The sequence below is a fragment of the Carcharhinus amblyrhynchos genome, chromosome 4 (genome assembly GCF_965287045.1).
Source record: "Carcharhinus amblyrhynchos chromosome 4, sCarAmb.v2.hapA, whole genome shotgun sequence".
Taxonomy (NCBI): domain Eukaryota; kingdom Metazoa; phylum Chordata; class Chondrichthyes; order Carcharhiniformes; family Carcharhinidae; genus Carcharhinus; species Carcharhinus amblyrhynchos.
The window spans coordinates 53,309,286-53,333,310 of record NC_137327.1 but is presented as its reverse complement, the minus strand read 5'-3'; the positions used below and the strand labels follow the sequence as shown (position 1 = coordinate 53,333,310).

The 24,025-nt window shown below is 41.3% G+C and overlaps 1 protein-coding gene across 2 annotated transcripts in view; it reads left to right on the top strand.

Moving 5' to 3' along the window:
- Positions 1 to 24,025, top strand: part of pdpr (pyruvate dehydrogenase phosphatase regulatory subunit) — a 93,943-nt gene that overhangs the window by 32,292 nt on the left and 37,626 nt on the right. For both annotated transcript variants that reach the window (XM_080187153.1, XM_080187152.1), the window contains exons 12-15: positions 2,418 to 2,551; positions 14,549 to 14,697; positions 17,766 to 17,878; positions 22,989 to 23,083. In XM_080187153.1, coding sequence (XP_080043279.1) covers positions 2,418 to 2,551; positions 14,549 to 14,697; positions 17,766 to 17,878; positions 22,989 to 23,083 — 491 coding nt within the window. The remainder of the gene's footprint in view (positions 1 to 2,417; positions 2,552 to 14,548; positions 14,698 to 17,765; positions 17,879 to 22,988; positions 23,084 to 24,025) is intronic.

The following is a 24,025-nucleotide window of genomic DNA, read 5'->3' as shown; positions in this document are numbered from 1 at the left end:
TAGTGTCCTTGTGATCAATTAGTGACCTGTATGTCGCTGTAGCCATGAGCCAGGTGCTCAAATGTTCAGAATCATGTGATGAACTTGGAAGATTTGTCTCCGTGGTGGAACTTGGTTGGAAATAAGATTCAAGGAGATTACTAATTCTGGAAAATCAGACATAGTGAAAAGAAGTTTGTATTGGCAACTCTTCTCTCGCTTTCCATGACAGATGTGGCCCTACTTATGAATGTGATTTGCATGGGCAATGTTGGGTGCAGCTAATCTGCCTCTGGAGCAGCCTTGGTTCCTTTCTTTCATCTTGTTTTCATCCGAATGTTGCACAAAATTACAGGAATTCCCTTTGGAAGATAATGTCAAAATTATAATCGCAGAAACTAAAAACCCTTCAGTCAAAAATTTGGGAAAATATTCCAAAATATGGCTGGGGGGATATATATTTTGAAATATTTTCCCAAATTTTTGACTGAAGGGCTTTTAGTTTCTGAAATTATAGTTTTGACATTATCTTCCAAAGTAGGGGGGGGTGGGGGCTGCCTCCCAGGGGAGTCTGATCGCAGCTCATATTCCCCGCCGCAGTTTTCTCTTTTGTGCCCGGGAGCACTGTTTCAGATTTTTTTCTAACTGCGCATGCGCAGTTCAGAGCTCCAATCGTTCCTGGCAGTGCTAAACCCCGCCCACAACGTGGATCGGATTGGAGCCGGCAAGAAGCGTATGGGCGTGCTGGAACGAGGATTCTGGGCTCGGATCCATATTAAGCCCAGACCTGGCCCTTAGGCTTCGATTGGTAAAATCGGGCCCAGGTGGTGGTGATAGACGGTTGCTTCAGTGACAGGAGGCCAGTGACCAGTGGCGTATCACAGGGATCTGTGCTGGATCCCCTACTGTTTGTCATTTACATAAATGAGTAGATGACTGTAGGGAATAGGATCAGTAAGTTAGGCTGGGTGGCTAACTGTGAGGTTGAGTGTCTTTGGTTAAAGGAAGATATCGACAAGATGGTCAAATGGACAAATTAGTGGCAGCTGGAATTCAACCCTGATACACTTTGGAAGTAGTAATTTGACCAGGAAGTTTACTATGAAAGGCTGACACCTGCAAGTTCTAAACAACAAAGCAACTTTGGCGTCTTTGTTACATAGATCTCTGAAGGCTGAAAGTTAAGTTAATAGGATGGTGAAAAAGGCAAATGGCACACTTGCCTTTATCTACTGGGGTATAGATTACAAAAGCAGAGGGGTCATGATGGAGTTGTATAGCATTTTGGTGAGGCCACAGCTGTAATACTGTGTGCAGTTCTCGTCACCACATTATAGGAAGGATGTGATCACACTGGAAGGAGTGCAGAGGAGATTCACTAAGATATTGCCTGGGGTGGAACATTTATGTTATACAGAGAGGTTGGATAGGCTTGGGTTGTTTTCTCTGGAGCAGAGAAGGCTGAGATGTGACCTGATTGAGGTGCTGAAGATTACGAGGGGCATGGGCAGTGTGGATAGTAAACTTTAGTTAAAGGGTCAGTTACGAGAGGATACAAGTTAAAAGTGAGGGGTTGGAAGTTTAGGGGGGGATTTGAGGAAAAACCTTTTCACCCAGAGTGTGATGACAGTCTGGAAGCACTGCCTGGGAGAGTGGTGAATGCCTCACATCCTTTAAAAAGTATCTGGATGAGTACTTGGCATGCCATAATGTTCAAAGCCATGGACCAAGTGCTGGCAAGTGGGATTAGGTGGGCAGGTCAGGACTTTCACGTGCTGAACGACCTCTTCTGCACTATAGTATTCTGTGAATCTACTTTTTCTATAGATTCAATGTCTTCCATTATGCAGTGCCCAAAACTGTGGCCTAACCAATGATTTGTACAAATTATGATTACTTTTTTATTCTTGTATTCTATTCCCTTCTTTATAAAACCCACTACACAACTGGCCATTTTTAATGGTTTTCTAAATTTGGTCTCACTGCTTTTGGGAACCCTTCTATTCTGTTTAATCACACCTCTGCTTTTCTCTCAAATTATCTACGTTAAATTGCATCTGCTTTCTGTCTGCCCAACTAGCTAAAACGTCTTTCTTTCTCTGCCCCTTTGTTTTTTGTCCAACCTCCTATTTTTATCTTGTTAGAAAATATCAAGGTGGTGCTGTCTATACCCAAATGTAAGTCATCTATATCTACAGCTCATACGTATGAGCAAAAATGGGAGCCATTATTATCCCCTAAGGTATACCAATTTTCGACCCTTTGGATATGATTGTGATGTCCAACATCTGTTGTGTGTCCCACAATTGGTCTGTGGTTTTGTGTGTGCACCTTCTCCTCTTGTCATTTATTTATAGTGTCTTGTGCATTTTCTGTAACTGTCTGCCCCATGTTAATCTGAAATTTCAATCTTTGAACTACTTATTTTTGTCTTCCAGATTTGTTGGAATTAGACCAGAGTAAGACGTTCTACAAACCAGACTGGTTTGACATTGTAGGAGCAGAGGTCAAGTGCTGTAAGGAGGCTGTTTGTGTCATTGACATGTCATCTTTCACCAAGTTTGAACTCAGTGTAAGTTTCTGCTGAAGCTGGAATGATCCAGCTACAGCTGGATCAATACTGATCCCCTCAAAAAATGTCAGTGGCTGAAAAATTACAGGAAGGCAGTGTGTACCTAAGGAAAGTGAAGCATAGCAATACTTCTCTGTAAACTTTGGAGCATGAATTTGAAGCTGAAATCCTGAGCAACTAACTGGAAGTTCGAAAGCTGTGTTGTGAATCCCTTCTCCTTCTACTCCTGTGCAGCTCAAATCCATCAAAATGGTCTTACAGAATGTAGGGAGAAAAGAGAACATTAAAACATAAAATAGGAGCAGGAGTACCTAACCTTGAAAAATCTGTCCAAGTCAAATGACACAGCCTCCATTGCTGTCTGAGAAAATAAATTCCTCCTCAACCTTGTCTTAATTTGGAGATCCCTTATTTTGAAATTCTGCCCCTAGTTCTAGATTCCTGCAAGAGGGGTAACATTGTCTCAGAATTACACTGTCATGCCCCCTTAGAATCTTGTTTCAATAAGATGACATCTTGTGCTTCTAAATTTCAATGAGTATAGGCTCAATCTGCTGAATCTTAACTAAAGGCAATCTCTTCATCCCAGGAGCAAGCTACCTTCTCTGAACTGCTTCCAGTGCAAGTTGAAGAAGACTATGGAATCATATTGTGATTTACAGCACAAATTTACATCAAATCATTCCTCCCCCTTGTAAAGCAGTCCAGTCAGTCCCATTCCCCTGTTCAATTCCCGTAGCCCTGTGTGTTTGGTTCCTATCTTTTTGAATATTTTTTTTCACTACGCTCATGGGCAATAAGTAGTTATAGAATGTTTACAGCTCAGAAATAGACCCTTTGGTCCATCTTGTCTGTGCTGGCTCTGTGAAGCTCAAATACTGAGTGTATCAGGTCTTAAATAAAGTAAGTGTTACAAATGGGGAATCAGCCTCATACTATTGAGCAGAGTCTAAAGGGACTTTTCGAACAGGTGTTTCACTGGTTTTACTTGGTGTAATCCTGAGATAAGGCATTGCAAGGAGATGAACCTGTCCTGACTATGAGCCAGTAGATTGAAGTGTCTAGAATGATCTCTCTGGCCTGGGAATTCCAGTGTTGCGCAGAAACAAAGCTGTCAGTCATTGAGGCAATGCAAAGTTATAAGGACCACAGTCTCATTAATTAATTTGCTATCGTACAGAAGAATGGGTTGCATTTCACACCCTGCAGTTGCAAAACAACATGGAACTAAATGTTACAAAGTTAACATAAATTGAGAGATTTCAGGAAATGAAAAGCCTACACAGCTTCAATGAAAGGCAATTCAGAAGTTGTCCTAAAAAAATGAAATATGGTTTGCAAATAAATGCAGTGCTAGCATGTGAGTGAAGTAAAGAGGAAATTATGGAGGCTGTGACCACAATGTTCTGCTTCTCCTTCAATATAGGGATCGTCCCAGGGGCCTGGAGGATTGCAAATGTTATTGAGGAAATCATGGAAATTAATATCAGCAGAAAACAAACAGTTGTGAACCTGACAAATCCTTGAGACCTGATGGTGTACACCCTAGGGTTCTGAAGGAGGCAGCGGATATTCTGGCTGTGATTTTGCACAATTTCTTAGATTAAGGGACATGAGATTTCTTAGATTTAAGAAGTTATCCCATTGGATTCTGAGATAGTCTCATTGATTGGGAATTAGCATACCTGCAGGTTGTGATGAGAATATTGTGAGTCTGCAACGGGATACAATTAGATTAGGTGACTGCGTGAAAACCTGGCAAATGGAGTTCAGTGTGCATAAGTGTAAGGTCATGAACTTTGGTAGGAGGAACCAAAAGGCAGTTTATTATCTAAATGGAGAGAGACTGCAGGTAAGTGAAGTACAGATGGACCACGGTGATCCAGTGCATGAATCTCAAAAAACTTGCAAGCAGTTCTAACAAGTAGTTAAGAAGGCAAATGTCACTTTTGCCTTTACAAAGGCGTTGGAGTTTAAAAATAAGGAGGTTTTGTTGTAATTGTATAAAGTATTGGTGAGGCCTCACCTGGAATACTGCATACAGTTTTGGTCCCCCTTCTTATAAAGGATATAGTAATGTTGGAGGCAGTCCAAAAGAGTTTCACCAGCCAAATCTGGGATGGGAGGGTTGTCCTGTCAAGAGATTATTACTACTGGAACCTGGCTAAGGGAGGAATAGGGTACGGACGCGATAAAGAAGATAGAACAGGAGGCAGAAGCGGAGGCATTTTGATTAGGGAGGACATCACTGCAGTACTGAGAGGGGATATATCCAAGCATTCGCCCGCTGAGTCTAAATGGAAAGAACTGAGAAATAAGAAGGGAGAGATCACTTTGATAGGATTGTACTACAGGCCTCCACGTGGTCAGTGGGAAATTGAGGAGCAAATATGTAAAAGGAGATTACAGATAGCTCCAAAAAAAAGGGTGGTAATAGTAGGGATTTTAACTTTCCCAACATTAACTGGGACAGTCATAGTATCAGGGGCTCAGATGGAGAGAAATTTGTTAAATGTATTCAGGAGGAATTTCTCATTCAGTATGTGGATGGCCCGACTAGAGAGGGGGCAAAACTTGACCTCCTCTTGGGAAATAAGGAAGGGCAGGTGACAGAAGTGTTAGTGAGGGATCACTTTGGGACCAGTGACCATAATTCCATTAGTTTTAAGATAGCTATGGAGAATGATAGGTCTGGTCCAAAAGATAAATTCTAAATTCGGGTAAGGCCAATTTTGATGGTATTAGACAGAAGCTTTCAAAAGTTGACTGGGGGAGTCTGTTGGCAGGCAAAGGGACGTCTGATAAGTGGGAGGCTTTCAAAAGTGCATTAATCAGGGTTAGCACGTTCCTTTTAGAGTGAAGGGCAACGCTGGTGGAAGTAAGGAATCCTGATGACTTGGGGCCTTGGTCAAAAAGAAGGAGGCATATGACATGCAAAAGCAGTTGGGTTCAAATGGATCCGTTGAAGAGTGTAGAGGTTGTTAGAATGGAGCTAAGACAGAAATCAGGAGGATAAAAAGGGGACATGAGATTACTTTGGCGGCTAAGGCAAAGGAGAATCTAAAGAGCTACAAATGCAAAAGAGTAACCAGGGAGAGAGGAGGGCCTGTTAAAGATTAACAAGATCATCTATATGTGGATCCACACGAGATGGATGAGATCCTAAATGAGTATTTCTCATCGGTATTTACTGTTGAGAAAGGCACGGATGTTAGGGAACTTGGGGAAGTAAATAGTGATGTCTTGAGGAGTGTACTTATTACAGAAAAGTAGATGCTGAAGTCTTAAATTGCATCAATTTAGATAAATCCCCGGGATCTGATGAAATGTATCCCAGGACATTGTGGGAGGCTAGGGAGGAAATTACAGGTCCTGTAACACAGATATTGGAATCATTGACAGCCACAGGTGAGGTGCCTGAAGATTGGAGGGTAGCAAACGTGCCTTGGTTTAAAAAAGCCTGGGAACTACAGATATGTGAGCCTAACATCTGTAGTGGGTAAGTTGATAGAAGGTATTCTGAGAGACAGGATCTTCAGGCATTTGGAGAGGCAAGGACTAATTAGGGACAGTCAGCATGGCTTTGTGAGTGGAAAATCATGTCTCACAAATTTAACTGAGTTTTTTTGAAGGGATAACCAAGAAGGTAGATGAGGTCAGTGCAGTCGACGTTGTCTACATGGACTTTAGCAAGGCGTTTTACAAGGTACCGCATGGTAGGTTATTGCACAAGGTTAAATCTCAGGGTATATAGGGTGAGGTAGCCAGTTGGATACAAATTTGACTTGATGACAGAAGGCAAGGGTGGTTGTAGAGGGTTGCTTTTCAAACTGTAGGCCTGTGACCAGTGGTGTGCCTCAGGGATTGGAGCTGGGTCTACTGTTACTTGTTATTTATAGTAATGATTTGGATGAGAATTTATGGGCCATAGTTAGTAAGTTTGCAGATGACACCAAGATTTGTGGCATAGTGGACAGTGGAGGTTATCTAGGATTGCAACAGGATTTTGATCAATTGGGACAGTGGACTGATGAATGACAGATGGGATTTAATTTAGATAAATGTGAGGTGCGGCATTTTGGTAAATTGAATCGGGGCATGACCTACTCAATTAGTGGTTGGGCATTGGAGAGAGTTATAGAACAAAGAGATCTAGGGGTACAAGTTCATAGGTCCTTGAATGTGGAGTCCCAAGTGGACAGTGCGGTGAAGAAGACATTCAGCATGCTTGGTTTCATTGGTCATAACATTGAATACAGGAGTTGGGATGTCTTTTGAAGTTGTACAAGACATAAGTAAGGCAACACCTGGAATACTGTCTTCAGTTCTGGTCACCCTGTTACAGAAAGGATCTTATTACAAAATGGGCAGTTGGGACTAACTTAATGGTAAAAACTGGGCGGCATAGAAAAGTTGGGCCAAAGGGCATGTTTCCATGGTATAAACCTCTATGGCTGTAAGAGACACTAAATAAACTGGTCTGATTTCCTTGGAGTTTAGCAGAGTGAGGGGCGACCTTAAAGTGGAGGTGGATAAAATATTTGATAGATCAAGGAATGGAGGGGCCATGGGGAAATGGCACAGGAAAGGAGTTGATACTGGCATAGTTCAGCCATGATTGTATTGGATAGCAGGGCAGGTTTGAAGAGCCTAGTGGCCAGTACTTCTATCTCGTGTGTGTTTTTAACAAAGTTTCACATTTTTTAAATGTTCAAAGAAAATTGGGTATGCTCATAAAAGAAACAAAGTTAGTATGTGGTACAGCAAGCAATTAGGAAGGCAAATGGCATGGTGGCCTTTATTGCAAAGGGATTGGAGTACAATAATACAGAGGTCTTGCTACAATTGTACAGGGTTTTCATATCGAAGAAAGAATATGCCTCGTTGGAGGCAGCACAGTGAAGATTCACTAATTTGGGAAGAGGAGTTCACCTAGGATAAGAGGCTAAGTAAATTGAGTTTATATTCTTTGAAGTTGAGAAGAGTGAAATGTCAATGCAACCTACAGAATTCTGAAGGGCTTGATAGGGTTGACGCCGAGAGATTCTTTCCTCTAGCTGTGGGATCTAAAACACCAGGGCACTGCCTTGAGATATGAAGTTAGTCATTTAGAAACAAGGAGAAATTACTTCACTCAAAGGGTTATGAATTTTTGTAATGCTCTACTCCAGAGGGTTGTGTGGATGCTCGTGTTGTTGAATATATTTAAGGCTGGGATAGACTGATTTCTGGTGTTTGACAATGAAGGAATATGGGAAGCAGACAGGAAAATGGAGTTGAGGCCCAGGATCAGACACAATCATATTGAGTGGTGGAACAAGCTTGTTGGTCGTTATGGTCTTCTCCTACTTCTTGTGAACTTTTTAAAAAGGGGGAGGGGTAAACCTGGAAACTAGGCCCGTCAACCTAACGGTGATGGTGGGGATGCCTTTAGAGACAATAATTTGGGATAAAATTAATTGACATTTGAAAAAGTATGGGCTAATTAATGAAAGTCAGCTTGGATTTGTTAAATTGTAAATTGTTAATCAGGCTCTTTGAACTAAGAAGGTTGATGAGGGTAGTGTGGTTGATGTTATGTGTATGGACTTAAAGATTTTTGATGACATACCGGTTAGAATTGTTACCAAAATTAAAACTCTCAGGACTTCAAGTGTCAGGAGCAGCATGGGTGGAAAGCAGAAAGTAGCAGTGAATGATTGTTTTTCAGCCTGGTGGGATATTATGTAATGGTCCTGAGGGATTGGTATCCAGACTGCAGCTTTTTTTCATGTGTAGAGCATAGTTTCAAATTTCACAGATGATAAAACTCAAATGTAATAAACATTGAGAAGGATAGACCGTTAGAGTCTTGTAACAGTGATCATTTAAAAAAAATAGATGAAATTTAATGATTTGGATAGGATTAACTAAGGACCAATCGTTTCCATTGGCAGAAAGGTTTGCAACTAGAGAAGAGGTTAAAGTTTATTGGCAAAAGAGTGAATCATACATTTAAAAAAAATAAGAGTTGCAGTGACCTAGAATGACTGAAAGAGTGAAAGAGGCAGATTCAATCGCAACACTGAAAAGAAAGTTGGATAAATACTTGAAAGGAAAAAATGATAGGGCACTGAAAGCCAATTAATCTCACTATCCTGCTTTTTCCTCAGAGAGCCTGAACGCGCTTGATAGGTTGAGTGGCCTCTTTTTGCCATTATTGTAAATGCATAACTGGCCCTTTTGAGAAGTAAACTTTGTGGGAGGAGTGTTTCAGTAGGAAAAAATCTACAGTGATACATTCTGGAACCATAGGGTATTTAAGACCAAGTGTTCATTTGACACCTGAGGATCTTACATTATTGGAATTCAAAATTGATGCAAGTTCTCAGTCAATAATTTTCATCACTCAACAGTTCAATCATATTTAATTGTAAAATAAAATTCTCTTCTGAATGGAGATGCAGCTCACGGACCAAGTGGTCTTTGTGTGCTGTAATAATTCTATGATTCTAGAAATGATGGAAATGATCAATGATTTCAAAAGGAGATTGGATGGGCATTTGAAGGAAGCAAACTTGAAGGGCTCTGGGGAGTGGGACTGACTGGATTGCTCCACTTGGAGCTGGCATGGACTCAATGGGTTGAGTGACCTCATGAATGAGGTGCTGGAATTTGCATCTGTATGGTGTCCTTTGTGATACACAGTGGGAAGGGACTGTGGTTCCAGGATCTAGAACCTGAGAAATTTTAGCCAAGATTGGTGGCCATTTGACCTTTCAGGCCTTTTCTCATTCAAGCTCCTTAACAATCCAATTCTAATACCTTTTTTTGGTAATCTTCCTTTTCAAATATTTATCCAGCTCCTTTTAAATGATATAGGGCAGAATTCTACTGGTTCATCCTACGCATTATGGGCAGAGCGAGCTGGTAAAATTGCGTGAGAATCGAGAATTCAGGATCACACCCGCTTTCTCAGTTTTTGTGATTTTACGAGACCCAGATTTCTGGTGAGGTCACTCTCTTGCTGGAAATGGGTGAGAGGCTGAAAAATATATTTGAATGCTGTTTTACATCTGCTTAGTGAGCCCAGCAATCAATTGTTTGGGCTAACTCATCTTTATGGTCTTGCCAGGAGATGTTCTCTCTGGCAAGGAAAATACTTGTTTCCTGTGAACAGGGGACAGTCGTGTTGGCCTCAGCAGTGGAACCAGAGGCCATTGAGGCTCCCCCAGGGAGGCTGGAGCAAGGTGGAGGTGCTCCCTGGGCAGCACCAGATTGGCACCTGAACAATGCCCACTGGTCACCTTGGCACTGTCCATCTGGCAGTGCAGGGGATGGGGCCAATGCTGGGGGCGGGGGATTGGAAACGGGCCTGGGCCAATGGGGGATGGGGAAACCTGCTGCAACACTGCCTGCAATCGCTGATGGAGGGAGAGGGCCCTGTTGCTTTGCTACCTGCCATGGTGGGGGAAGGAATGGGGATCGGTCTGAACAGCGGGAGCTGAGCCTCGGCCTCAGGGCCCTGGCGATTGCTGGATGGTGGTGGGGGGGGCAGTTGAGGCTGCCTGCAGTAGCAGGGGCCTGACAGCTCTCTCTCTGCCTGTCAGATCCCTACTGCTGCTAATGCATATGTGCAGCATCAGAGCTCTGCACATGTGCAATACTTCCCTACATAGGCTGGCTTGGGAGTTAAGTCCAGCTCACAGCCTCTACTGGCTAGAAACTGACTAGCCCATCTTTTCAGACTAAGCACATAAAATTGGAAGTGAAAACTCGTTCAAAAAACGGATCAGGAACTCTCCCACTTCCATGCTAGCTGGACACATAGAATCAATCTTGTAAAATTCCGCCCATAGTGTCTATCCCAACAAATACTTGAGCTAAATGATTGTTTTAATAACCCTGTGTAAAAATACTTATAAATGACACAGAATTTTGCTCCTTTATAGATTCAATAATGAGAAAACAACCTGCCTCTATTTTTTACCTCAATCTTTCACTATTCCTCTATATAAAACAGAAACCTGTTTGCTGTTTTACCACCCTCGTGCATCAGAGACAAATGCATCAGCGATCTTAGATCGTCATCTTCCTTCATTCTTTTAATTTTTGCAGTTATTGGCATGTTCCTTTTGAGTGATTTTTGTTGTATAAAACTGAACCGCATTTGCAAACCTTTGGCCCACTGAACTAAATCATCTGTTGGACTACTGTCCTCATGAGTTTGACATGCTTGCAAACTGATGTCAGTAACAAATATCCTTCTTTAAGTGTCTGTCAAAATCATTTGGATAAATGGGAACAAAAGAGTTTCTACTGCACGGCATGACTCCGTCTCACCAATCTGAAAAACATCTATGTACATCCACACAGTACTTTCTGAGCTGTCTTCATACATCTCTTAATGCACTGATGTCCAATACACCGGGTCATTTGAGAATCCAGATATTGCGAATTGCATTTGTGATTATTAAAATACAAGAATGAGCAATAGTCACCATGTTGACATGATTTTTTTTTGTGCATGTTTGTTGGTAAAATGGGGCAGCACAGTGGTTAACACTGCTGCCTCACAGAGCCAGAGACCCAGGTTCGATTCCTGGCTTGGCTGGCTGTCTGCATGGAACATAGAACATTACAGCGCAGAACAGGCCCTTCGGCCCACGATGTTGCGCCGACCAGTTAAAAAACAATGACCCTCTAACCTAAACCAATCCCTTTTCATCCATAAACCTATCCACGGATCTCTTAAACGCCCCCAAACTAGGCGCATTTACAACTGCAGCAGGCAGGGCATTCCAATCCCTCACCACCCTCTGGGTAAAGAACTTACCCCGACATCCGTCCTATAACTACCCCCCCTTAATTTAAAGGCATTCCCCCCCGTGCTAGCTTTCTCCATCCGAGGAAAAAGGCTATCACTATCCACCCTATCTAAACCTCTAATCATCTTATATGTTTCAATAAGATCCCCTCTTAGCCGCCGCCTTTCTAGCGAAAACAACCCCAAATCCCTCAGTGTCTCCTCATAGGACCTCCCCTCCATACCAGGCAACATCCTGGTAAACCTCCTCTGCACCCTCTCCAAAGCCTCCACATCCTTCCTATAATGTGGGGACCAGAACTGCACACAATACTCCAAGTGCGGCTGCACCAGAGTTGTGTACAGTTGCAACATGACGCTGCGACTCCTAAATTCAATCCCCCTACCAATAAACGCCAAGACACCGTATGCCTTCTTAACAACCTTATCTACTTGATTCCCTACTTTCAGGGATCTATGTACACATACACCTAGATCCCTCTGTTCATCCACACTATTCAGAGTCCTCCTGTTAGCCCTATACTCGACACATCTGTTATTCCTACCAAAGTGAATTACCTCACACTTCTCCGCATTAAACTCCATCCGCCACCTCTCGGCCCAGCTCTGCAACCTATCTAAGTCACCTTGCAAACTACGACACCCTTCCTCACAATCTACCACACCTCCGACTTTGGTGTCATAAGCAAATTTACTAATCCACCCAACTATACCCTCATCCAGATCATTAATAAAAATTACAAACAGCAGTGGCCCCAAAACAGACCCCTGAGGCACACCACTCGTAACTGAACTCCATGACGAATATTTACCATCAACCACCACCCTCTGTCTCCTATCTGCTAGCCAATTCCTGATCCAATTTCCTAGATTACCCTCAATCCCATACATCTGCATTTTCTGCAGAAGCCTACCATGGTGAACCTTATCAAACGCCTTACTAAAATCCATATATACCACGTCAACTGCCTTTCCCCCATCCACCTCTTTGGTCACTTTCTCAAAAAACTCAATAAGGTTAGTAAGGCACGACCTACCTGCTACAAAACCATGCTGACTGTCTCCAATCAATTCATTACTCTCCAAATAACTATAAATCCTATCCCTAATAATTTTTTCTAAAACCTTGCCCACAACAGAAGTAAGACTCACTGGTCTATAATTCCCGGGGAAGTCTCTGTTCCCCTTCTTAAACAATGAGACAACATTCGCTATCCTCCAATCTTCCGGTACTATACCTGAGACCAACGACGACCTGAAGATCAGAGCCAGAGGCTCTGCAATCACCTCTCTTGCCTCCCAGAGAATCCTAGGGTAGATCCCGTCCGGACCAGGGGACTTATCTATTTTCAAACCCTCAAGAATATCCAGCACATCCCCCTTATCAACTGAAATACTGTCTAGTTTACACCCCTGCAACCCAGTGTTCTCCTCAGCTACATTCATGTCCCCCTGCGTGAACACCGAAGAGAAATATTGGTTCAATGTCTCACCAATCTCTTCCGGTTCCACACACAACTTCCCTCTGCTGTCTGTAACTGGCCCTAATCTTGCCCTAACCAACCTTCTGTTCTTAACATACCTATAGAACGCCTTAGGATTCTCCTTAATCCTATCAGCCAAAGTCTTCTCATGGAGTTTGCACATTCTTCCTACGTGTGAATTTCCCCCAGGTGCTCCAGTTTCCTCCCACAGTCCGAAAGTCATGCTAGTTAGATGCATTGGCCATGCTAAATTCTCCCTCGGTATCCCTGAACAGACACTGGAGTGTGGCGAATCGGGAATTTTCACAGTAACTTCAATGCAGTGTTAATGTAAGCCTACTTATGACACTAATAAAATAAACTTTATAAAAATAAAATGGAAAGTACAAGCATTTTGATTGACTTTTTAGCGTCTAGTATACAGAATGATGTTACTAAATAAGCCTATATGTGAAGTATGTTTATGTGGAAGTGAGAATGTGTCTGTTGTTTTGAACCAGTATTCATGCATGTGGCTAAAACAATGTATTTGTAGCCATCACATATGGCTAATCAGGAATATGTTTTAGACTAAACTTCCTTAATCCCTGCACCTGCATTCCCTTTAATAATCTGTGCTTTCATTTCTTTTAAAGTGGGATCTTATCGAATGCGTTCTGAAAATCCACCTGTGCATTGTCCATCATATTCCCTTTAGCTATACACTCTGGGATTTTCTTTGAGAATTAATTAACTTATTTACACACAAGCTGCCCTTTAGAAATCCATGCTAGCTCTCATGCTTAGCCTTTTTTAGTGTTTGTTCATTTCATCTCATTGGTATCATTAATTTTCCATCACTGAGGTAAGTTTGGTAAGTGGATTTGCCTAAGGGACATGCAGTGGAATTGGAATTCTTCACTGTCAACCTTGTTTTCAAAGATTAAATCCAGACAAATATCCGAGGGATCAAAATTCACTCTTTTTAAAAAAAAATCTGGGTTGTCATTTTTATGTAATCCTGTTTACTGGTTATGCAATGGCTTTATTGATGCCATGCCAACTTATTGTTTTTTTGATCTGCTGAAGTGACCTTTTCAGACAACACCAGCTGCCATCTCCAGAAGCAAGTGATGAGTGCAGACCCAAATCTCATAACTAAGAAAGAATGTCTTGCACTTCTCTAGTGCCTTACTATGTTTCAGCAGTGTGAGAATGTTCTTAATGTGCATTGAATTGCTTTGAAGTGACTGTTTTGTGAGTAAAAGCAGCAGTTGCTGTGTGAATAGGAAGATTCCATAGCACAAGTTCCCAGTTACTCTTCCTGATGTAGTGGAGACTGCATTAATCTCTCTCTGGAGTGGGTGATTGCGCTGCAAATATTGACCAGGACCAACATTTCCTCTGAGCTGTGTGGATTCGTGCTTGTGCAGAAGCCTAGATGCATGGAAAGCCATTTCTTTAAGTTGTACAGCAATTTTAAAGGGACCATGCAATAGTACAACAAGCAGGCTGCACACAGCGTAAGGAAATTAGAGAGAATGTTGGTCAGATCCATTAACTAGGTCTGATTTTGTTACACCAAGACTCAATGGCAAGTTTGGAAAATTCTGGGCAGAGACCAGATTCTCAATTTAAATATCTTGGAACTTATCAGTGAAAATCTGTTTAAAAATCAGTTTGTTCACCAGTGTATGCATTGTGTACTGATCAGACTTTCTGCTCAAGTCCTCAGGCGGCCAGGCACTTGAGATTCTGCAGCACCTCTGCTCCAATGACTTGGATGTTCCTGTGGGACACATTGTGCACACTGGAATGCTGAATGAACGGGGCGGCTACCAGAATGACTGCAGTGTAGTGCGACTTAACAAACGCAGGTATTTATCCACATGTCTGCCCAGAAGCCACTAAAGGTCCTCAATAGGGAACACAAATATAAATTGACACCTGCCATCAGAATATCATACAATGCCTGCAACAGTTTTTAATTGAAGGAATGATCAGCAGAAGGTGTGACTGCTTCTCCTTCAAATCTTCTACCATCAAGAACAATCACCCTTAACTCTTCTGTCCTTGCAAATTACCATCTTGCATCTGCTTTCCCCTCCAAATTCCTCAAGCATGCTATCAGATCCCAAACCTGTGTCCATCTTTTCGAGAGCTTAATGTCTGATGTATATTGACAACACCCAGCTATGCCACTACCAACCCTCTTGATTCTACCATCTCTAAATTGTCAGACTTCTTATCAGGCATCCCATACTAGATGAGCAAAAATGTCCTCCAAGTAAATATTTGGAAAGATCAAAGTATTTTTTCTTGCCATAGGCTGTGTTCCCTAACACTGATGCCACTCTCTCCTTGGCAGCAGTCTGATGCTGAACCAGACCCTTTGTAACCTTGGAATTATTGTGGAGAAATTTGAAGGTGGCCAAACTTGCAAGGCAAAAATCTCTGTGCAAAGACATAACAAATTTATTTTACGTAGAGCAAACAAACATACAGCCAACCAAAGACGTTCAAAGGGTTAAATGGCTTTGAGAATAAAGCGACAAATCCACTCCAAAAGATGACGTATATAGTCAAATACAGATCAATTATAGTTTTAATCAATAATTCTGCCTTCCAATAACTTAAAATCAATTTTATTTCGTAATCATACATCAGTACAAATCTCTGACGGGTACCTCAGCCAACCATATGATACTTAATAACATGATATTTTATTTGTCCATCAAGTTGGACATTGCCTCCCTTCTTGGCTCTAACTATTCCCTTGTTGCCTGGTAATGGCAGATGCTGCATAAGGTCAAAGTGAACATTCCCACCGGTTGAATAGACATGTTTCCCTGCACCCAGAGGATATCTATCCTTGGGTCTAGGCAGTGAATGTACCTATTCATTAATGTTGCAAAGTATGTCCCCTCATAGGAATCCTCCCAATATGACTACTGCTGACTAGCTGGTTCCCAAACCTTTGGATTTAAACTATTGATATTTACCAGCATGCTTTTCTATAACTATGCTTGGCTAAAGTGAACAGTACATTTAAAATATCAGTATATATCTTTTAAAATTATAACTACATGTTTTGACTTTCTTGCTGCATTCACGTATGTATAAACTGTTTGTGTTAGCTTATCTAATAATCATTTAACTCCTTTCTGATCTCATGTCCTCTTAAAGATTGCATACTGCCTATAAATCTTATTAGCTGGTTAGGAATCCCCTTCTTCAGAATCATATGTGACCATGCATTGAGCTTCTGACCATGCATCTCTGTCATTGCTGACACCATCTCTTTCCATTTCCATAATATCACCTGGCTCCACTCCTGCCTCAGTTCACCTGCTGCTGAAACCCTCATCCATGCCTTTCGACTATCTCCACGACATTTCTGGCAAGCCTCTCATTATGCTTTCACAAACTTGAAGCCATTTAAAACATTTCTTCACTCTCACTCAGTCCGATTCACCCATCACCCTTTTATTCACTGGCGCATATTAGCCCCTGATTGAGCACCATCGTGATTTTAAAATTCTCCATTATGTTTTCAAGTCCCTTCATGGCCTTGCATGATTTCTCTAATCTACTCCAGCCCACAGCCCTCGAGTGTCTACACCCTCCTAATTCTGACATTTTTAGCATTCCCAATTTGGAATTCCTCCACCACTGTTGTCTGTGCTTTTAGCTGCCAACACCCCAGACTCTGGAATTCCCTCCATAAAACTGTGTCCATATAACTCTTTTTTCTCTTAAAATACTCCTTAAATCTATATCTTTAGCCAAACCTTGGGTCGTCTACCTGCCTATCTTATGTCTCGGTGTTGAATTTCATTTGATAATGTTCTTTTTTGCTTTGGGATGCTTTACTACATTAAAGGTGCTTTAGAAATACAATTTTTTGATTTGTGAAGTAAAATGTTGGCACAGGATACTCCTTGTGCAAGAATGGTAAATTAAACCCGTTTGACTCAACAAGGTCCAATCAATTTAAAGAGATGGGCCACAAGTTGGAATGGTGGGTGTAGTTGAAAAATGCAAGTCCATCCCCAAATTTGGTCTCATTCCCAAATTTCATCTATGCATGAGCAGAACTTGGGTGCCTGCTGGATGACAGTGTCTGTAGAGACTGTTGTGCTGAGGTGAGCTCATCTGTTACTGGCACCTTCAGATTCACTTTGCCATTTCAGTCCATTACAGGGTGAGGCTTGACATTGAGACGCTGAGCTCGTTTGAGACAGTTGACACTTCTCTCCATAAAGCAGTAAAATATATTGTATTTTTTCAAATGTGCTTCATTATATTTGGCTTTGATGCACGCTAAACAAACTTAATTAAGTCATTAATTTTTTGCCAGCCATGCTAAGATTGTGCCTGTTGGCTTTGAAAAGTCTTATAAAGAATTGCAGTATATTGCAATAAAAAATAATCTGTTCCCTGTTGCTGACTTGCATGATGTGGATATGCCGGCGTTGGACTGGGGTAAACACAGTAAAAAGTCTGACAACACCAGGTTTTAGTCCAACTGATTTATTTGATAGTAAACTATCAAGATGGTAAAAAGCTAGTGAGTTTACTATCGAATAAATTGGTTGGACTAAAACCTGGTGTTGTCAGACTTTTTGCTGACTTGCATAAACAGAGGGAACACTGTCCCACTGAACAATAAAGAGGGCTGCTCTAAAGGATATTCATGGAGACTGGACAATCAAATGTCAACAGAGGAGAGGTCTCAGATATAAGGGCCCTCAGAGATGAAAGAAATTGTGTTCATTAAAATGTAATCCTCCTTGTTCTGGCACTGTTCACCACACCTTTTGTGTTGAGTGAATGGGGCAGCGAAGGTGTTAACATTACTCTCTGCAGTAATATTGAATCTTCTATACGCTGCAAGGTGAGTAAATTGTGTTGGAATTAATATGTGCTTTTGTTCAATTCTCAGCTTCTTTATCATCTCTCCCACAGACCAGCAGGTACACTGTTGGTCTTGGCTCAAACAGCATATGCCCAAAGACAGTCAGCTACAGCTGGAGGACGTGACCTGGAAGTACACAGGTATTGCACTTGAAGTTACATGCCACACCTAATTTGGCTGTTCTAAGAGGCGTAACTCATATTTTAACCCAGTGCTACTTTCAGGCCAGAGCACTTGCTCTTTCAGAATGGCAGGCTCTCTTTATTTAAAAAAAAATTGTTGAATCTTGCCAGGTTGGAAGAAATATTTTCAGTAACTTCACAGCATTGTGCTGACTATAGAATGCTTGGCACCAGAGAGAGAGAGAGAGTTAACCAAAGCAGTGTAAGGAAAAAGAAATAACAGAAACTTTGAACATCTTTTTTTCCCAGTTAATTACGTGCCTTTCCTACTAGAACCCTTTGAAATAAAATGAAATGCATTTGAAGCTAAAGTGAGTGATATAATATTCTGTGACCTCAATAGCTTCACTTGAGCCAGAGGTTGACTTACACAATTGTTATACTTAGTGTTTTAGCAGCAGTGAATCACAGTCAGCCCCAGTTATAAGGCATTGATCTAGATTTTTCAGAATGCGGACATTTCCTTGTTCCACTTCTATCCTGTAGTAATAAAATGTTAAATTGACACTGTCCCATAACCTAGAAACCAGGTGGCAGGGCTTCAAATTCCACCAAGAATCCAGGATCTGTTATATAACATTTTTTGTCATAGCTAACGATTGACCTGCCCTTGCTGACTACTTGGTGACCAAATCTATTGGAAGACTCCCTTCTGACTTTTTAGTTTTGACTTGCTTTTCGGAAAGTGTTGAGAACCTGCTGCTGTCTTTGGAACAGCAGGATTACTTACTGCATGGACATACAGGCTTCAGCTTGTACTTTAGCTTTGGCCACAGAAGTAGGTTTAATTGCAGGCTGCTTGCTATTGTAGAGTTCCCCACTTTTTCACGTTTGTGTGCTAAGAACAAAACAATAATTGGATCAAAGAGAATGCCGAATTATAAGGATGAATTTGGCAGGGAGAAAGTTATGTTTAAAATTCAAATATGACTCCTTTCCAGTGCTGTGCCCAGAGAAAGCAGGTTCTTTTAAAATGAAGACCTACTTGAAAAATGTTGTTCTCGTTGTTTTGTGGTATTATGTATTGATTGAACTAAATGGGTTTTGTCAAACCAGTTGCTATTTCATTTCATCAAACTGTTCTGGCACAGAAGGAGGCCATTTATGCTGGCTCTCTGCAAGAGCAATTTAATTAGTCCCACTCTCCTTCCATTTCACTGGAACCCTGTAATTGTTTCTCTTTCAGATGTGTATCCAATTCACTTTTGGAAACCATGGTTGAATCTGCCTCCACTGCATTTTCTGACTGCATTCGAGATTGTAACTAATTGCTGCATGAAAAAGTTTTCCTCATTTCACTTTCATTAGGTCTTTTGTCAGTCACCTTAAATCCATGTTCTATGGTTCTCGACTTTGTCATTCTGGTTCTAATAGGACAGTTTCCCTCTGCGTACTGTCTAGCTCCAGCATGATTTTGAACACTCTGAACCTTCTACAGAACAATCCTAGGTTCTCCATTCTACCCACTTCACTGAAGTCTCTCAACCCTAGAAACATTTTTAATTCTTTCTGCACCCCCTATTGAGTCATCAAACCTTCCAAAAGTGCGGTGCCCAAAATTGGGCACAGTAGTCAAGGCCAAACCAGTATTATAACTTTGTAGCTTTTGTGCTCTATGCCTCTGTTTGTTAGGTCCTGGATCCCAAATGCCTTTTTGAACACTTTCTTAACCAGCTGTGACATCTTCAGCAATTTGAGCACATCTAACTCAGATCTCTCTGTTCTTGCATCTATTTTAGAATTGTGTTCTTTATATTACCTTTCCCTAATCTTTCTACCAAAGTATTATCACTGCACACTTTCCTGCATTAAAGTTTTATCTGCTGCTTGTCCACACATTATCAAGTCCTCGCAATTTGCAATCAAGTTTTGTTCCATCAGCAGCAGTTTTTGAAATTGTATCCTACACATCCAAGTCTAGATCACTTAAAATAGATCAAGAAAAGTAGCAGTCCGAATGCCAACCCCTGGGAACCCCACAATATACCTTTCTCCTGTCTAAAAGAACTTTTCACAACTATACTGTATTTCTTGCAACTCAAACAATTTCATATCCATGGTGCCACTGTACCTTTTATTCCATGAGCTTCAACTTTGCTACAAGGCTATATTCACCATATCAACTGCATTACCCTCCTCAATCCTCTCTACTACCTCATCAAAAAACTCAATCAAGTTGGTTAAACACAATTTGCCTTCAACAAATTTCTGGCTTTTTTTTAATCAATCCGCACTTGTCCAAGTGACTGTCAAAATTGTCCCAGATTATTGCTGCCTTAAAAGAGCTCCCAGATTATTGCTTCCAAAAACTTTCCCACCATGGAGGTTAAATTGAGTGGCTTGTAGTTGCTGGGTTTATGCTTGCACCTGTTTTTTTTCAGCACGTTTATAATATTTGTCATTCTCCAGTTCTGTGCCCAAACTCTCAGTATCCAGTATCCCTGGAATTTCTACCCTTATTTCCTGTGAAATGAAGTGATTCATAGCTGGTCTCAATTTATCATGGCCTGGATACTGCATCCAGACAGTTACTTAAACAAATGTTGCTGCATGTTGTTTCCGAGGTCTTCAGAACCCAGCCATCCAAAAAATGCAGAGCGCAGTGTCCTCAGAGGATCATAACCATTGAATTATGAGAGTCAGAGGAAAATGCAACCCTTCTTTACAGCATTAGTTGCTATGTGATTAATTTAAATATCCAAATGTTGGTGAGTTAACATGGATGGGTGATTATGGCAAAGACTGAGGCTGTTTGGCGCATCAAATTCATGTTGGCACTCTAGAGAGCAATCCAGTCAATTCCATTGTTGTCCTCTATAGGTTTCTCAGAGTCTTGAAGAGCAGGGAATTGCCCATCAGAAGCTGAAACTTCTGGCAGAATTTCAACAGAGGTCTGCATGTTGGTACTTCCACAGGGTCCCAATGTACGACTCAGTTGGCTGTCCAGTCTCCTTGTTTTTTTTTTGCTAAGTCTACCTTTGAAAATTTTTATTAAGCAGAAATGTGAACAGATATCTAGTTCAGATCGTGAAGTTGTAACCCTGGGTTATGCTATTGCATGATTATATATTGGGCAGTGTGAAGTTTGGAACACGTAGGTTTAAAAATTACAGTTTGCTGCTGAGAAAGTTCAAAAATATCACACCTTATTGACTTCCTTCATTAGCAATTTCTCCCTTGAAGTTGCCAACATGATTGACTTCTACCATGTCCCCAGACAGCCTCTTGTCCACATGCATTGCTTTTTGTGTGACTTGATTCGATTTATTATTGTCACATGTATTAGTATACAGTGAAAAGTATTGTTTCTTGCTCTACACAGACAGCATATCGTACATAGAGAAGGAAAGAAGAGGGTACAAAATGTAGTGTTACAGTCTTAGCTAGGGTGTAGAGAAAGATCAACTTAATGCAAAGTAAGTCTATTCAAAAGCCTGATGGCAGCAGGGAAGAACCTGTTCTTGAATTGGTTGGCACGTGACCTCAGACTTTTGTATGTTTTTTCCGATGAAGGTGGAACAGAGTACCTTCAAGAAATGTATTTTTTTTAAATCATGTTCCCTGTAGTTAAACAGCTTTACTTTTTTTTTTATTGTTGCCTGGCTGTCTGGTTTGAAGTCCTTTTATTGTTGCTTCAGTAGTTTAAATGGGGTTTAGTTTTACTCTGGGCCTCAGGTACTTTCTGGAATCTTTTCTAACCCTGGATTGTGAGAGGGGAAAATAGATTGACAAGTCAAAGTCAGTGTTTGCTCCTTAAAGAATCTAAGGATTAATTTTAAATTTTAGTTTAGAAGGGGGTGGACATCAGACTGAAAAGCTGTGTTTCTTTTTCTCTCTCTGGTATTTGAAGTTCTGCTGGCTAGCAGGAAGCAAGACTTTTTGCCTTCCTGCAGTGAAAAAAAAACTGCTCTTGGTAGTTGGCGTGCCTAGAGTCAGTCTCTGTAGTATTTTGGGAAGCTGTTCTGACTTCAAGCTACTCTGTGTATATCAGTAGGGCTGCTAGAACTTAGGCTGGGAAGTCAGAGTTTCAAATCTCCACCTAAAGGACTAAGTTCCAACATCACTTGAGCATATGTATTTCCTATGCTAAACCTGTGGCAAGAGTTTTCTATGGGCAGGTTTGTTTGGAACATTTCAAATACTTGTTAAGGGTTATACAATATCATTTTTTTTGTTTGTAATCGGTAAAAGTTATTGCTAATTTTCTTTCTATATATGTTAACTGTATATTTTAAATAAACTTTGATAAAAACTCCTTAGTTGGTCAGCTGAATCAATTGGTGGCACGGTAGCACAGTGATTAGCACTGCTGCTTCACAGCTCCAGGGACCTGGGTTCGATTCCCGGTTTGGGTCACTGTCTGTGTGGAGTTTGCACATTCTCCTCGTGTCTGCATGGGTTTCCTCTGGGTGCTCTGATTTCCTCCCACAGTCCAAAGATGTGAGGGTTAGGTTGATTGGCCATGCTAAATTGTCCCTTAGAGTCCTGAAATGTGTAGGTTAGAGGGATTAGTGGGTAAAATATGTAGGGATATGGGGGTAGGGCCTGGGTGGGATTGTGGTCAGTGCAGACTCGATGGGCTGAATGGCCTCTTTCTGTACTTAAGGGTTTGTATGATTTCTAATACCTGAAGTAGAGCATCTCATTCCCACCCTAGCCAAAAACAAATTACAAAACTTACGTTGCAGGCAGACTTCATAAAACATTTCGGAGTTTCTGACCTGAATTATGACAGGATGGGAGGCTGGTTTGCATGATGGACTGGGCTTTGTTCATGACCAAATCAAGATCAAAATGTTCTGGGACTGAGATGATTGGTTTCCAAAAGTATTGGTATTTCTTCATTCATTCTGCATTGTATGAAATGCTGATGTCGAAGACCCATCAAGGTATAAATTGCAGAAATATATTTGTCAGGTATATGTAATGCTGCAGGTAACTAACCTTGCTTTCACAGATTGAGGGGTGAACTAGAAGTCATAGATCTGTGATGTCGATTTTGGGGTGTTGGTTTGTGAGAATTGAACAATTTAATGTTTTAAAACCCTTTGTTTTTCTTTCACTTTAGCATTGAATTTGATTGGTCCCCGTGCAATGGATGTCCTTTCTGAATTGTCTTATGTGCCAATGACTCCAGATCATTTCCCCTCATTATTCTGTAAGGTAGGTTATAGAATTTTATTGTTGGTACATGTGTGTCAGCACAGAACAGTCTAATAGCTATGTATTTTGTGCATTTGGAATGAAATTGATGCTAATTACAAATGATCACAGAATCCCTGCAGTGCAGAAGAAGGCCATTCGGCCCATTGAGTCTGCACTGACCCTCTGACAGAGCATCCCATCCAGAACCTATCCCTGTAATCCCGCGTATTTACCCCACTAATTCCACTAACCTACACATCGTTGGACACTAAGGGACAATTTGTCATGGCCAGCCCACCTGTCTTGCACATTTTTGGACTGTGGGAGGAAACCCAAGCAGACATAGAACACATTTGCCCAAAACTGGAATTAAACCTGGGTCCCTGGCGCTGTGATGCAGCAATGCTAATCACTGTGCTGTCATCTTGCTAGATATCTTCTTAATACATTGACAGCCAGAAATTTCAGCTGATTATGCCAATACCCATCAGTTTTCTCCTTGATTCAATGATGATTTGAAAAAGAGGAGTCTTCACTGTTGTTCTGTTATATTGTGGAAGCTTATCTCAATTGAAATAGCACAGTATCTTCCTAAGTTTATCTCAGTACTGCTTCCCCAAGGCAGCTGCAGATATCATGTTTGTATCAAGCTTGATCTTGCCGCCTGGCATTTGTTGTCTTGCTCCAAACCTTCCGGCACCAACGCAGCCCAAGGAGGGAACGCTGCTTGCCTATTGCATTGAGGAGGAGCGCATAATCTCCTCTTTTTATGGATTCCTGTTTCTCCTAAGTACAGCAATATTGGCAATTCTATGTCTCGGGATCAGAAACTAAGATTGACTAGCTTATCATGCAGTGTAGTGCTGGGTCTCAGTTACTTGCAACATAAACAGGACTGCAAAGCCCAACTTGATGGTGGCAAAACCTATTGTCTCAACCAGAAGGCAGCAGTTGGATGAG